Source organism: Acipenser ruthenus, chromosome 49 (assembly GCF_902713425.1).
Source record: "Acipenser ruthenus chromosome 49, fAciRut3.2 maternal haplotype, whole genome shotgun sequence".
NCBI lineage: Eukaryota > Metazoa > Chordata > Actinopteri > Acipenseriformes > Acipenseridae > Acipenser > Acipenser ruthenus.
Genome location: NC_081237.1, coordinates 3,180,892 through 3,195,891, shown reverse-complemented (window position 1 = coordinate 3,195,891; position 15,000 = coordinate 3,180,892). Strand labels below are relative to the sequence as shown.

The window sequence follows — 15,000 nt, the reverse complement described above, 5'->3', positions numbered from 1 at the left end:
CTTGTCGGAAGTGCAGCGGTATCTATTCTCGTAATGCTGTTAAAATGCAGTTCAGTATAAGTCTTGCAAACCACCACTGCAGCATCTACAGTAGGATCAAGGCATATATTTATTGAGTGCGAGGTCTGAGAGTGGGGTGAAACGAGTAATAAATGCTCCATCTGCAGTTATTCAGCCCCAGCAGTTTAGCAGCACAGTTTGTGTCTTTTAAATAATATAGACAGATCATTACAAACCAAAAGCTACGCAGCAAAAACACATTCAAATAATGTATTTGATAGGTGTGTTCATTTCCAATCTAATCCTGTAGACAAGCCCACAGACACACCCACGCACACACACACACACACACACACACACACACACTCACACTCATCCACACACACAGCCATATTGGAAAAGTACATCCCTGTCAATAGCATATTGAGGGAATGAAAGCCTGTGCGCTCACACACACACACACACACATACACACGCTTACACACACACACACACACACACACACGTACACACACACACACACGTACACACACACACAGACACACACGCTCACACACACATCGCTTCATGCACAAATGAATCCAGAGAGATACATCATTCTCTGCATCCTTGTTAAAATGCTGTGAAATTCCACTACAAAATGTGTTGGACATTATTGTAATATACCATTGAAATATAAAAAACTGAATATATATTAAAGCAACATAATGTGTATATATATATATAGACAGATTGATAGATAGATACAGATATTCATAGCAGCATAGCTGAAGAAAATACATACTGGAAATGTGAGTATGTACAAAACATTGTATTTGTATATATATATATATATGTAGAATATATATTGGAATATTTACATGTAATGTATAGGGAAAACTGTGCTTCAGTTGCCATAAAACAAATGGAATTATTCCTCTGAATTTCCCATCCTTGAATTACAGAGTCCGAGGCAGGCTGTTGCTATGCTGTAGGCAGGAAGAGAGTGCACCCCACTATCCACACACACACACACGCACACACACATACACACACACACACACACACACAAACACACACACGCACACACATACACGCGCACACATACACACACACACACACACACCTGCATGCACACACACACACGCACCCACACACACCTCAAATAGGAATTAGCAAATAGGAAATACTAACTGATCTTCTACAGATGCCAAATGCATTTCCAAATTAAAAACAACACACAAACATAGCTAGATGCAAAGATGCCTTCACTCATAATAAGTACTACGACATTTGATTTACCAACAATTAATAAAAACTAAACACTAAAAAAAAACAACATAATAATAATAATAATAATCATACACAGGCACCAGAGAAACTGTGTGATCCAAATTCAATACAATCACAGGACAGCTACTTTCCTTCTTTGCAAATTGAAGAACAGCATTACCAAAAAAAAGCATGCAAAAAATGTTCACTCACTCCATGAATCCTGCTGCTGCTTTCTCCCTCTGATTGCAGATTTTGTATTTTTTTTATCCTCTGATAAAGTCTTGAGTCTTCACTTGCAAATCAATGGAGCCTGTGGGCTGGGGCAGGCAGGGGGAGGTTTTCTTTCCTTTGCAAGCCTTGCTTTCCTTCCCAGTAATAAAAATCACAGGAATTGGCAAGGAATTGTTTTTCCTGGGTAGCTGCGACTTCTAGCCCTCCTGATGTGAGAGCAGACCCTGATCGAAGAGAGAGAGAGAGAGATAGAGAGAGAGAGAGAGAGGGAGGGAGAGTGGGTGTGTGAGTAGCTAGCTCCTCGCTTCCAGCATCCCAGCCCCTTTTGTCTGCTGCTAGCCAGAGTTCCAGGGATGTGCTGCTAAGCTATGCTGTGCTAGTGTTATTATTGTTGAGGCTAATGCAATGCCAGCTCTGTGTGGAGATCCAGGGAGAAGCCCCCTGCTGGATAGAGAGGGCAGTGCAGAGGGTGTGTGAGGGGAGGGAGGGGGGTTGCTAGTGTATGAGAGACAGGGGAAAGAAAACAGGGGCAGTGAGAGAAATAGGGGTGTTGGAGAGAGTGAGAAGGAGAGGGAGGGAAAGTGCAATGGGAGGGTGGAAAGAGGGGGAGGGAAAGGATGATGACGGGGAGAGTGGGAAGGAAAATAAAGGAGGCGTTGAGAGAGATAAAAAGGAGCAAGGAGTCAAATGGTCAACAATTTGGCTTTAAGTTGAAGATCATGTGCTGACCGACGCATTCCACAATGAGATAACTGTCATGCATTCCCCCTGAGAGCCACAAGAATGTTACTGGAGAGCTGAAACTTTGTTTTTGTACTGCAGGAGTGTTAACCTAGGCTTCCTTATCGATTGTGTTACTTCTTATTAATCACTAGCATTGTATTACAGCCCTGCCTCTCCCTTTAAAGAGTGCTGAGCAAGGCTTGTGACACCACACCACCTAGCACATTGCTTGGAACATGGTATTACCACTATTTCGTTATTGGGATCATCATATTGTAGGGGTACATCTATCTGTCTGAATGACGCGCTTGTATTTTCACAGCTATCTTTAATACCACTTACCCAATTTTCATTAAACTTACTGATAGCTTGACTTGACAGGGTAGGTTACAGTACGTTACTCTTTTACACTGATCACATTCTTTCTGAATGTGTGTCTTGTCTTGTTAAATTAGGGCCCATTGTGCTATAGCAATCTGAGCCCTGCTATTTGGGTTCACTGCTTCCTCATTTCCTGTTGCTGTGCTCAGTGTGACCAATCACAGTGCTCCCTGTCTGTTTACTGGAAGGGAAGAGGAGACTGTGCAGCGGAGTGTAAAACAGGAAGCACCTGCACACGTCTGCTTGTGTTCTGCCAAATCGATCCCCCTTTAAAACAGCAGGGTTAGAATTAGAAACTCACACTGGCCCCGAACCCGCCCTGGATTACAGAACGGAAATGATCAGGAGCAAACCTTCATTAAATTGTTCCTTTCCTATACAACAGTTAACCTACAAGTTTGATTTCCATTACACAAGAGTAGATGTTAAAACTTCATGCTGATTTGAACTCGGCTAGATAAGCACCAACTAAGACGTAGCTTTACAGTAAACTAATGTGATCCATATGTGTCTCCATCCATTCACGTTTCCTTCCATATGATGATGTAGATATCCTTCTGTCTGGTGTTAATGGCTGAAGTGTAATGCTGGCTCCAGGAATCAGCTTATTTTGCCTCCCTGGCGCATCAGCACACACAACGGCTGCGATGCTGGCTCCGGGGATCTACAGACCTAGGCGAGACGTATACCCTACTCACACTGCCTATATAATGTGTGATTATTGTATTTTGTAAATCTGCATTGAATGAGGTGAGTCGTGTGGTTTCAAGGTGTGCTGATGGTGCATTATGCAGGTGGCGTGGACAGGGTATTACTCATGCTGAGATGGATGTTTAGTAGTGTTCAGTGGCTACCTCTTATCTAGATGAGAGTATTTCTTGTGCGTTCTTTGCTGTGTCAGGTCTGCATACAAAGATTGCAAGAGACAGTACACTCGATTAGAGGCAGCCACCAGACAGTTACAAACATATTATAAGTCATTCAATCTGAGCAGAAAATAGAGGAAACCCTGATACCAACTTTCTTAATCTGTTAATCTGATTTAAACGTTTAGATTGCTTTGTCAGAAATTCTAAGTGTAGTTGCTGCTAATAGATAACTGATAATAAGTGTGATCAGATCAGAGCCGATTTAGAATAGCCTGTTTGCTCAAAGTCCTGAGACCTGAGGCTATATTTTTTGAACCCCCGCCACTTACTCTTTAAAATCCATGCTCGTACCTCTTATTTGCTCAAGAAGCATTATCGTTGGTCCTCTTTTTCATGCTGCAGATCTTGATTATTTTTGAAGAGTGAAGCAATACAGGATGCACCTGTGAGCAAAATGATTTCACCGCATAGATTTTGGATTCACATACAGTTTCGCCAGCCAGCATGAATACTTTAAGAAAACTTGATTAAAGCCATGTGGTAGAGTGGGGTTCTGGAGGGGCTCACTTGGTAAAGGCAGGACCGCGTGGTGTGCAGGGTGAGTCATACAGTCACGGAGTGCAGGGTCCACAAGGAGCATTGGCTCTGGCGCTCCCGTGTGTCAGGGAGGCCTCACTGCGTTTCAGCGGACGCTACTGGCCAGGCGCCCGGTGAGCTGCAGGGCTGGTGTTTATCCTCCAGGGGCCGACATCCGCTGTCCAGCTCCTGGATGTAAAGAGACCATTGGTTTGGGGATCGCCCACTGACCTTCGGGTCTCCCGAGCTGCTAGGGGAGGGTTGCTGCGGTGAGGGAATTATACATTAGGATAAAATAACCAGGCACTAGCAGAAACAGGTTGTTATCTGGAATCTTGTGCTGAATCAATTTCATGCCACTCCTAAGGAATGATGCTTCTGGAATGATCAACCATTTCTATTATAATACAAGATTCATCACAGCAATTGCACAACATTGTGCAGGATGTGGTAAGGAATGGCAAACAAACAGAATGTTTAGCAAGCCCAGTATCTAAGTGTGACTGCAGACAGCTGTGGGTCTAGAAGGCCTATATACAGGACTATAGTATTCTTTATGTGAGTTCTCTGCAACACACAGATATATTTTTAATATGATTTTTGCCTGTTTTTGTTGTGAACGGTTGATCTCTGCTCCCCTCTGACCCTTTCTAGACCTTCAGCACTCCGGTCAGCAGTGGAAGCTTTAAAAATTCATCCCAGTGGTTTCTCAGAATAAACACTGAGAGCACAGGGGAGTATTAGCCAGCCCCACAGGGCAATCTAATGGGCTTGTTACAGTCGTTTAACCCTTGGGCCGTGTCCACCCTGCACTATCACGCCCCCTGAGAGCTGCCTTTACTGCAGTCCTGCACCTCAACACAGTAAAAGCATAGCAAAGTGTAATACAGCACAGTGACAACATGGAAAAGCACAGGTAAGCATTATGAAGGTATTGTAAATCATATTTAAAACATTGCAAACCATGGTGAACTATTGTAAATGCATAGCATACCCATGGGGAAAGCCTGGTAACTGTGCAAATGTACCACGGAAAACGTTTTCACTGCGAGCACGGATTCATGCTGCTTCATACAACGTTTCTACAAACGTTTTAGTACTCAGTAGATTTTACTGTTCCACATTTTGATGCATGTAGTTTGGACCATTTCTATGAAAGGCAAGGAGTATCCCACTTTCATGCTGCTGGGGATGTTTTTCTGCTTGTACAGGATGGCAATCTCCATTTAAAGAGATTCTACAAGTTAAATTATGGACAGAAAACAAAACATAAAATCGTTTGCACAGTTGCCATATATTAAAATGATACAATGCTCTGGTACGACCACCCCTAGAATAGTGTGTCCAGTTCTGGTCCCCTTATCATAAGAAAGACATTGAGGCATTGGAGAGAGCACAGAGGAGAGCAACATGATTAATTCCAGGATTGAAGGGCATGTCATATGAAGATAGACTGAAAGAGTTTAATCTGTACAGCCCAGAAAGAAGGAGAGCCAGAGGCGACTTAATAGAGGTATTTAAAATTGTCAAGGGGTTTAACAAAGTAACTGCTGAGAATTATTTTTCACAGGTCACAGAGAACAGAACCAGGGGGCACAGGTGGAAGCTGAAGAAGGGCATATTCAGAACCGATGGGAGAAGGAGCTTTTTCACGGAAGGGGGGATGAACTATTGGAACAGGCAGAGTTATTGAAGCAGAGACTATCGAATCCTTCAAGAATAGACTGGATGCTGTCATGAACAATACTGTATAACCCTCTCTGTGACCACAATAAGACTGGAGGAAGGGCGGTCTGTCTAGCCACGGATTCCCAGAGGTTTCATTTCCCCTACTAACCTCGTTAGGGGGGTTTGTTTTTCCTCTCCTGAGTGCTAACAGACCACAATGGCACCAAAGTGAACGAGCATAGGTGGACCGAATGGCATTGTCTCATTCTTGAATTTCTTATGCTCTTATGTGCAATACCAAAAACAGAGCGCAGTAAGTGCTGTTCTTAAACATACCGGTAAGTATTAAACCACCAGATCAGTACAGCAGAGGAAAATGTTTTTAGTGCTCATGAAACTTCATGAACAGTAGCACAGACTTCAAGTTAGTGGAATGTATTCCTAACCTAGGTACCATACACAACAGTAAGCTAATATCTCAACATTCCCCTGCATAGAGTCCTTACAATACCCAGCCCCTTAGGGCAGGCCTCTCCTTCGTGTGTAGAGCAGCTCTCTGTACTGGGCTGTGTATCCCTCGCAGAGGAAATATTTAACACTGAGGCACTCACTTTCCAGTTTCAGTAAAGAAGGCCGTGTAATTTGCTTTTTTTTTTTTCAAATTGATAAATACACCTGAAGTTACAAAACTAGAAATAAAAACATAGGATTTTTTAAAAATGTTTTTTTTTTTTTAAGTCGTAAGGTTGCTTGTTGTTCATTTTCTAACTTTTGAGATAACTTAGTCACTTACATAAATTAAATTAGTTACGCTCGTGCTGAATGACGTTCTAAGTGAAAAGGTTGATGCCTGATTCGTCTTCTAATCACCACCATAAGGGGTTAACTGCTTAGATACAATAAGGTACAAATTGCATCATATTTTTAAAGTGTTTGCTGACGGCGGTCATGAGAAGCAAACATTACATTGCATTGTTACTTATTTGTTTGGTTCTAGTTTACATCCTTATGCGGGACTTTTAGGGCAGATTGTCATTTCACCACTAGATGGTGGTAGATAGCTGCAGGGTGCCTTTGGAACATGTTGACTGTCATATAAACAATTTCTTTGTCAATGGTGAACTGGCCATTTCTGTGTTTTCTGAAGGTACTTTATTATTATTATTTATTTCTTAGCAGACGCCCTTATCCAGGGCGATTTATAATTGTTACAAGATATCACATTATTTTTACATACAATTACCCATTTATACAGTTGGTTTTTTACTGGAGCAATCTAGGTAAAGTACCTTGCTCAAGGGTATAGCAGCAGTGTCCCCACCGGGGATAGAACCCACGACCCTCCGATCAAGAGTCCAGAGCCCTAACCACTACTCCACAGAGGAGGAGACACAAGTAAACTCAAGAATGAGTCAGGAAACCAAGATTTCTCTCACCTCATGTGATGATATCAGACTTTTTAAAAATGAAATATACGTTTACTGTAACATGTGTTTCTTTCAAAACTGCACGTGAGACCTACATAATGAATGGGATTGAATGACAAGAAAGTGGAATTGTTTTAATGATAGGCATAGAAATGTAGAACAATACTGTATTACAATTACGTCCTGTCTTAAAACTTAAAACAAAACAAAAAAAAAAAAAAAACATTTCTTGGTTTAAAAAAAAAAGTGGAAAGTAATGAACGAGAAAGAGTGATTATTTTTCTTAGATTTTTTAATATTCAACAAATATTTGAATGATAAAATGCGCTAAGGTGCGAACTTAGCCAAAGATTGCTAAGCGATGGCAATTTACAGTATTTTTTTTTGCATGTCTTTCTTTTAACACTAGAGGGTGCATGTGAGCTGCAGTGGCCGCCTATTGTACAATTTGACAGTGCAGCAGAATCACAACCAGTTTGTTGATGGTCAATTAACTCACAATTCACGTATCTATTTGCTGTTTTTTTTAAATTCCCATTTTTCCTGCTACCTCACTATTATAGATTATATTATATTATATTATTTTCATAGACCAGGATTAGAACTCATTTTGCAGTGTACAGCTTTCGTAGTTATTGCTGTTGATGTTATATACAATAATGTCATATATTTAAAATCTTCACCTCTACCTTAACTCTCTGGGCTCCCCAGCTCTGCCCAGCTTAGAACTTACCCTCCAGACACTGATCTCAGTGCCGGGAACTGCTGGTGGTATATTCAGATGGCAGGAGAGCGCTTTGGGTAACACAATTAACACTGATTAACAATTAGTACAGTACCTGGCAACGGAGATAAAAATCAAATGCAGCACGAACCTCCCTTCATATATATTTGAATTTAATGACCTATCCTAATCGCTGTAATACTGCAGAGAAGCATGCAGCCTGATTCACCTTCCAGAGCTCTCTGTTTGATACACATGGCTAGTTAATACATCCCCACACCCACTGCCAAATGAAGGCTTGAGAATCCCAGCTGGAGGGCCAATGGAAAATCCTGCCTCTACCTAGTCAATATAGCACAGTGTGGAAGTGGTGGGTTTGAGGAGCTCTGAAGGAATGAAAGCACTGGACTGCACAATGGAAAGTACTGGGTGTGTATATCTAATTAAAGATACAAATATATTTTGTCGGCAAAGGGTCTTGGTGGGTAATATATAAAAGTTATTACACTGTGTGTAAATTTGTGTTATAAAAAGATACACATTACACACAATGAATTAACTTCTTATAAATCACAAAAAGCAAGATTGTACTACCATTAAACCTAAAAAAGTATTTTTTTTACTTTAGAATTCTCTTCTCGCTATACACAAGATAAGAAATACTACATTTTAGGGGCTCCCGAGTGGCGCATGCAGTAAAGGCGCTCCGCGCGGAGTGCAGGATGTGCCCTATAGCCTGGAGATCGCAGGTTCGAATCCAGGCTATGTCACAGCCGACCGTGACCGGGAGTTCCGAGGGGGCGGCTCACAATAGCTGAGCGCTGCCCGGGTAGGGAGGGCTTAGGTCGGCAGGGGAATCCACGGCTCCTGTGGCCGATAGGGCGCCTGTGGCTCTGCAGCGGAGCCGCCAGATCTGTGTTGTCCTCCGGCACTATAGGTCTGGTGGCATTGCTGTGGATCTGCAGTGCGAAAAATGACGGCTTGGCAGGAGCACGTTTCGGAGGACGCGTGTTCCAGCCTCCGTTTCCCGAGTCGGCGGGGGGGTTGTGAGCGGTGAGCCGGGGATACAGATAATTGGGCATGCTAAATTGGGGTGAAAATCGGGGTAAAATAATTGGCGACGACTAATTTGTCTAAAACTACATTTTAGACAAATCTTACCGGTGTAGGGCCAGAAAGTGGTACATCATCAGAATGCGGTACCTGTACTAAAACGTGACCCCGCGTAACGCCAGAAAATGGTACGCTGTCAATGCTGCGATTGAAGGCTGCACAAATCACTATGAACAAGACACACTGTGGTTCACCCACAACATCGGATATGCTTACAATTTTACATAACCAAAATGTGTTGCTCATTAGTGTAAGCCACATAAATTTGCTGAATTGTGAAAAAAATGATATTGAAAATAACTTTAAGGACCAGACTCAGGACATCGTACCCCTTCAGATGGGCGTTTCCTTGATTTCTGGACAGTGCAGGCAGCGGCGTCTTTCCTGGCAAACAGATCTGTGTTTGAGGAGGGTGCTCTTTGAACAGCAGCCCGTGCTTGCCTTCGTGCTGTAAGGTGTGGTTTGCATCGCCGCTCGCAGTGCAGTAGCAGCACTCAGCAATTTCTGACCATTTTCTTCTGTTTTCTTTCACAGCTTTCAAATAATTCTCTGCCCCTGGAGCTGATGGTTGCCAAGGCAACCTGACACTTCTCCGTTACACTGATGAATACGAACTTCGCCCGGCCTTGTCAGCGAGTGTATGGGGGGTGGGGCAAGGAGGTTGAGCGATGAACAGCTTCATACAACCCTGAATGCAAAGATTATACTGCAGGATTCAGTTACCTTCACAGATTTCACATTTCCCATGTGCGTTATGTATGATTCTTATCGTTGTAGCTCACCATGGTTTGCCATGTTTATTGATATGCTTTTCCATACCTCACTGGGCATTCCCATGCGTTCATGTATTCATTTCATTGTCATTTCCTGACTTTTGCATCTGTAAGCCTAAATCATTACTTCTTTACTAAAGTTTTTGTAATAAATGAAAGTATAGGATTCCTTTAACATACAATACTGAATTGAGTGCCGAATGGTGCATTGTACAGTATGTGACAGCTGTTCAGATAGCGGAGGGTTTCGACAGTCAGTTGTATTTTCATAAGGTTGCTTAGGTCAAATTGTGGGTGGAATTCAATAAAAACAGAAACTTTTCAGCAGAAAAGTAGACTTACTTTCAGAATTCTGTTTTTTGAAGTTATGGATGAGTCATAGAGCAGACGTGTTGGTATTGTCAGATTCCAGACACCTGAGAGTAAGGTAGCGGTTACCTTGTACTGTATAAGAATACCCAGCATCACAATCACAACCTCATGTGGTACCTGTGGGGCCGGGCCTGGGGGTCTCTTTAAGATCTGGACTTCGACAGGCGTTAGAGGAGCCCAGCCCCTCTGAGAGAGAGCCAAGCCCCCATCAAAGCTTTTATTACCACAGGCATAGCACTGGCAGGAGGGAGATCAGAGAGATTGTAATTCCAGTACAGAGGACCTGAGGGGCTGCTACACACTGATCAGAGGAGAGCTAATTATCTTGTCTGGCAGAGAGAGCGAGAAAGAGAGATGAGGAGGGGAGGGGTACAGAGAGAGAGAGTAAAGGGAGGAGGATTGAGGGTGAGGGAGCAGGAGACGGGAGAAAATGTACTTCAGTGGGAGAGATTTAGAGAGGGGGGTGACAGGGCTACAGAGGAAGAGCAGAGAGGGGGTAAATCGGGGACAGGAAAGAGGTAGCTGGCGGAAAGGAGAGAGAGTACAAGGAAATTGAGCAGGGGAGAGAATGGACAGAGAGGAGAGACAGAAAGAGTTACACAAGTTCAAAGCAGTTCTGTATTTTGAATTCTGAAAAAAAAGAAGCTGAACTAGAATCATTTCTTGCTTTCTGTTTAGCATGGCTCCATCGCAACTAAAGTGTTTCACAAAACGTTGCAAAGTGAGGACCTAACCCAGGTAGGGATGAGAACAGTAACTGTAAAAAAGAGCCCAGCACTTTAGAAAATAATTACAGCTGATTGAAGAAGAGAGACCCGTCATGCTGAGAGGGCAGCGTTATAAACGGAACAGGATTCTCTTTCTAGCAGCCTTGGTTAATACACAGGTTTTTCTAGAAAAAAGAATCCTCACCTGGTTTCGTTTTAAAAGCATTTCTGCGGGTCTACGGCAAGGCCATTGAAGCCCGGGTTTTAATTACAAGTGCAACCTGCTGTCAAACATTGAGGCCTGGGCAGAATCAGTGGAGAGACTGGGAAGCACAACAGGCAAGCAACTGTGGGGTGCATTTAAAACGTTTGAACCCTGCCTGGTTTGTATATGTCTCAAACCTGGTTTAGTGAACCCTGTTCAACACAAGTGGAGATGCGCTAGCCTGGTTTAACAGGCACTAGAGGCTGATATTTGTATAAAGCAACACATGCAATCCCTACAACTAGTGACCCCAGTCGAGCGATTAAAACAGATGGACACAAAGCATCCAAAGAGAGAGAGGTCCCCTGTTTGCAATAGAAGCCTCTTCCCCACAGCTTTCACAGGTCCTTTCTGTTTAAATTGACTGCAGGATCCACCAAGTTAGGGTCTGGGGAGCCCCACAACCCCACACTGAAAAAACCTTTTTCTCTGTATTTTTAACACAAGCTGTGATCTTGTTGATTATAATTGCTTATGGCAAAGCGTGAATAATCCTGTTATGCCACTAAAGCCTTTTTGAAATTTCATGTAGAGTGGGAGAGTGAGAGGCGTTGAAGAGGAGAGTTAAAGAAAAATGATGCAGAGAAAATATATATATATATATATATATATATATATATATATATATATATATATATATTGCAAAATGTCTGTGTAGCTGAATAGTCTTCAACTACAGTCAATTCTCATTAGGACGAACTCGGATTAAATGGATTTCCTGATGCTACGAATGTTCTACATGGTCCCGGGCCAAACGTAATTATTAAAGACTCATGATGCATTTTGAGTTGCCAGTGGTCCTGTGTCAATGCCATTTCCATGAAACACAGGTTTGAGTGACCACAGGAAATGTACGTTACTGTTGCAGACAAAAGTGGAGGTGTTGAAAGCGGTTGATAATGCAGCACTGTACAAGAAAAAGAAAGATGTTGCAGCAGATTTCAACATGCCACAGAACACTTTCTCAACCATTCTGAAATAACGAGATCCAGTAACAGAGGCCTATGAACAGCAAGCTGCGGGTGCAAGTCGGAGCGTTTCTGATTTGCTCAATACCCTGATGGTGAGGACGCCTTGCCTTTGTGGTTTAAAACAGGTTTCAAACTGCAATGTATCATTTTTAAAAGTTCACTTATAACTGTATTTTTTCTGGCAGTTTTCAATGTATAATACTTTTCACTGTACTGTAATAGAAATTTGATTTCAGTGTTACAGTAACGTCAATACAAACTGACGGTATGCATTTGGCTTCTGATAATAAGAATTACAGGTAAGACACATTTTTTGCCGGTCACTTGAATTTCGTATTAATGACAGTTGACTGTATATGCAGATGATTTTAATAAGCCAGCCATTTGCAGTGGCACCCCAATTGTTATCCATTTACTACCAAGGCGAAAGGACATTTGTTCTAATATACCCCAGAAAGTGGAGGTTTAAGAGGTGGAGACTCCCATGGCACATTTTCACTCCAGGAAGTTTTACAGCTTTAATCATGATACAGCTTCAAAATAGCACCCGAAGGTGGTACCAGTATTGCAGTGCACTCATTAAACTTTCATAATCAGTCTTCCCTTGGCTCCGTTCTATATATATCAAAATAATTATAATTCCAGTCCAGTTAACCTGCATCTGCTGCAATTTGCAGTCCAGGGACAGAACCACAATAAAGGATTCGGATTTCAAAGTTAGCCAGATTGGCAAAGTCCTTTTTGAACCTAGCCTAGGGTCTGTTGTAGGGCTGTGCAGATATGTGGCTGTCACGGCTAATTCCCGTTAACATGTTTAGGTATTCATTAAATGTAATGTAAATTAATCACACAACACAAAAGAAATAGTTCCCTTGCTGACACAATTACTGAGTATCAATCGATAATACATGGACTGATTTACTGTAGTTAGTTTTTTGTTTTTCTTTTAAATATTTCAGACCGTTATCGTTTGAATAATTTCACTCAGTAATCATATTTTTTTTTAATTTGCTTGAAGGATAGTTACGTTATGATTAAAATGTAATGCAGATTTGGTTAGAACTGTCTTTAGCATGACTTGGATGTTGGGAGGGTAGACGTACGACCCTTTCCTTGTGTTATGTATGTCCCGCTGTTTCACATATACATTGGTCTTGGTCATCTACCTTCTTTATTTGTTGTGCTCATTTTGTGTGGGCAGCCACAGCTGGGAGTTTATATAACTGACATAATTGTTGTGTATAAGAAAAAGCTTGAGCACACATGATTCGAAAGCCTTCATATTCAAGGACTGCCACAGAATGGTATTGCACAGCATTAGTGATTCAGTGTGTATGTTGCCATAGCCATAGGCTGGCTGTGTAAGGATTAAAAACGTATCTGCCAAAGCTGCTTCCCAAAAGGTGTCCAGCTCCCAGAAGCTTGTTTCTGGGTGAGTAATAGACTTCTTGAGAAGAGACTGTTTGTGAACCCCTGGCCCCACCTCTTCCCCCTCCCTCCTCATTGTCTCTGTGCCTCCTCACCCTTTCTCTCCCCTTCTCTCCCTCTCTCGCACACACACAGAGCTCATTAAACTGATAAATGATTTCACACTGCAGCACTCGGCTACTATTGCCATGGCAACTACATAATCCTGCTCATTCCCCCTCGTTTCCCTCCCTTTCTCTCTCTCAGCCCCCCCCCCCCCCTCCCCAGCAAAGGCTGAGAAACATAGTCATTTATTAATTTTCCTAATATAGGGCAGATTTTCAAATTCCCTAAAACGTTGTCGAAATGATGTACCTGACAAATCCATTAAACAGTTTACAGCTCGTGAAATACTTGAAATAAATCTTATCTGTCTTGCAAATCCATTTGCCACACAAGTCTCATTTGTGTATTCTATAAATACACACACGTTATAAAGTAGCAAATTTGGATTTTCCTTATAAAATATTCTGTCAATTGACAGGAGGCTTGGTGGTCCAGTGGTTAAAGAAAAAGGCTTGATATCAGGAGGTCCCTGGTTCTAATCCCTGCTCAGCCACTGACTCACTGTGTGTGACCCTGAGCAAGTCACTTAACCTCCTTGTACTCCGTCCTTCGGATTAGACGTAAAACCGAGGTCCTATTGGAAGTGACTCTGCAGCAGCAGTTGTGATGCATAGTTCACCCCCTAGTCTCTGTAAGTCGCTTTGGATAAAAGGGTCTGCTAAATGACTAATTAATAATAATGATATGTTATGCGTAGGGTGCCTCGTATAAGAGATCTCATCTCATGCAGGCAAAATGAAGCTGATATGTGATTTATGATTAAAGAGCTTCCTTTAATTTAGTATAAACATTATAGGTTAAAGAAAGCTCTTACTTTCTGAAATCTCATTTCACCTGGACAGTGAAATTGTCTCCACCCCTTCAATACCTTCCTTCCTGTTATTAACCAACCAGCTTCTTCCCCTAATGATTGACATGCCCTGCAGCCAGACACTGACATGCTTGGACACTGAAAACACTGCTGGAATGACCTGGGAAGCGAAACAGTAAGGTATTCTATGGTAGCAGATATAATTTTTTTAAATAATTAATTTGCAGAACTTTCAACTTATCATGCAGAATTTAGTTTTTATCATGTTACTTAACATATCTGAGTCAATGACGTTCTCTGGAAAGTGAAAGCATTCAAACTGTCATAAAACTGTCATCCAACGTTGTAATGTTTTAAGTACACTGGGCACTTTTTTAAGACCTGCACCTAATATCAGGTTGGGCCACAGTTTGCCCTAATCACAGCCTTGATACAACATGGCATAGACTCCACAAGGGGCTGGAAGGTGCCCTGGGATGTGAGGCCACATCCACTCGGGTAGGCAGGCTCTAATCAAGCAGCCATGCAGTGTGATATATAAATACACAGATAGCTGAGACAGTAACAGGCAAGTGTAAAGGAAAGTATCTTATTATTAAATA

The 15,000-nt window shown here is 42.1% G+C and overlaps 1 protein-coding gene across 4 annotated transcripts in view; it reads right to left on the bottom strand.

Moving 5' to 3' along the window:
* Nucleotides 1-1,991, bottom strand: part of LOC117401461 (paralemmin-1) — a 47,563-nt gene extending 45,572 nt beyond the window's left edge. Inside the window, exon 1 of one of the 4 annotated variants that reach the window (XM_059014969.1) lies at nt 1,465-1,991. In XM_059014969.1, coding sequence (XP_058870952.1) covers nt 1,465-1,469 — 5 coding nt within the window. In that variant the 5' untranslated portion in view covers nt 1,470-1,991. The remainder of the gene's footprint in view (nt 1-1,464) is intronic. The other 3 variants (XM_059014970.1, XM_059014971.1, XM_059014972.1) reach the window with 3 other exon arrangements.
* Nucleotides 1,992-15,000: the final 13,009 nt, after the last annotated feature.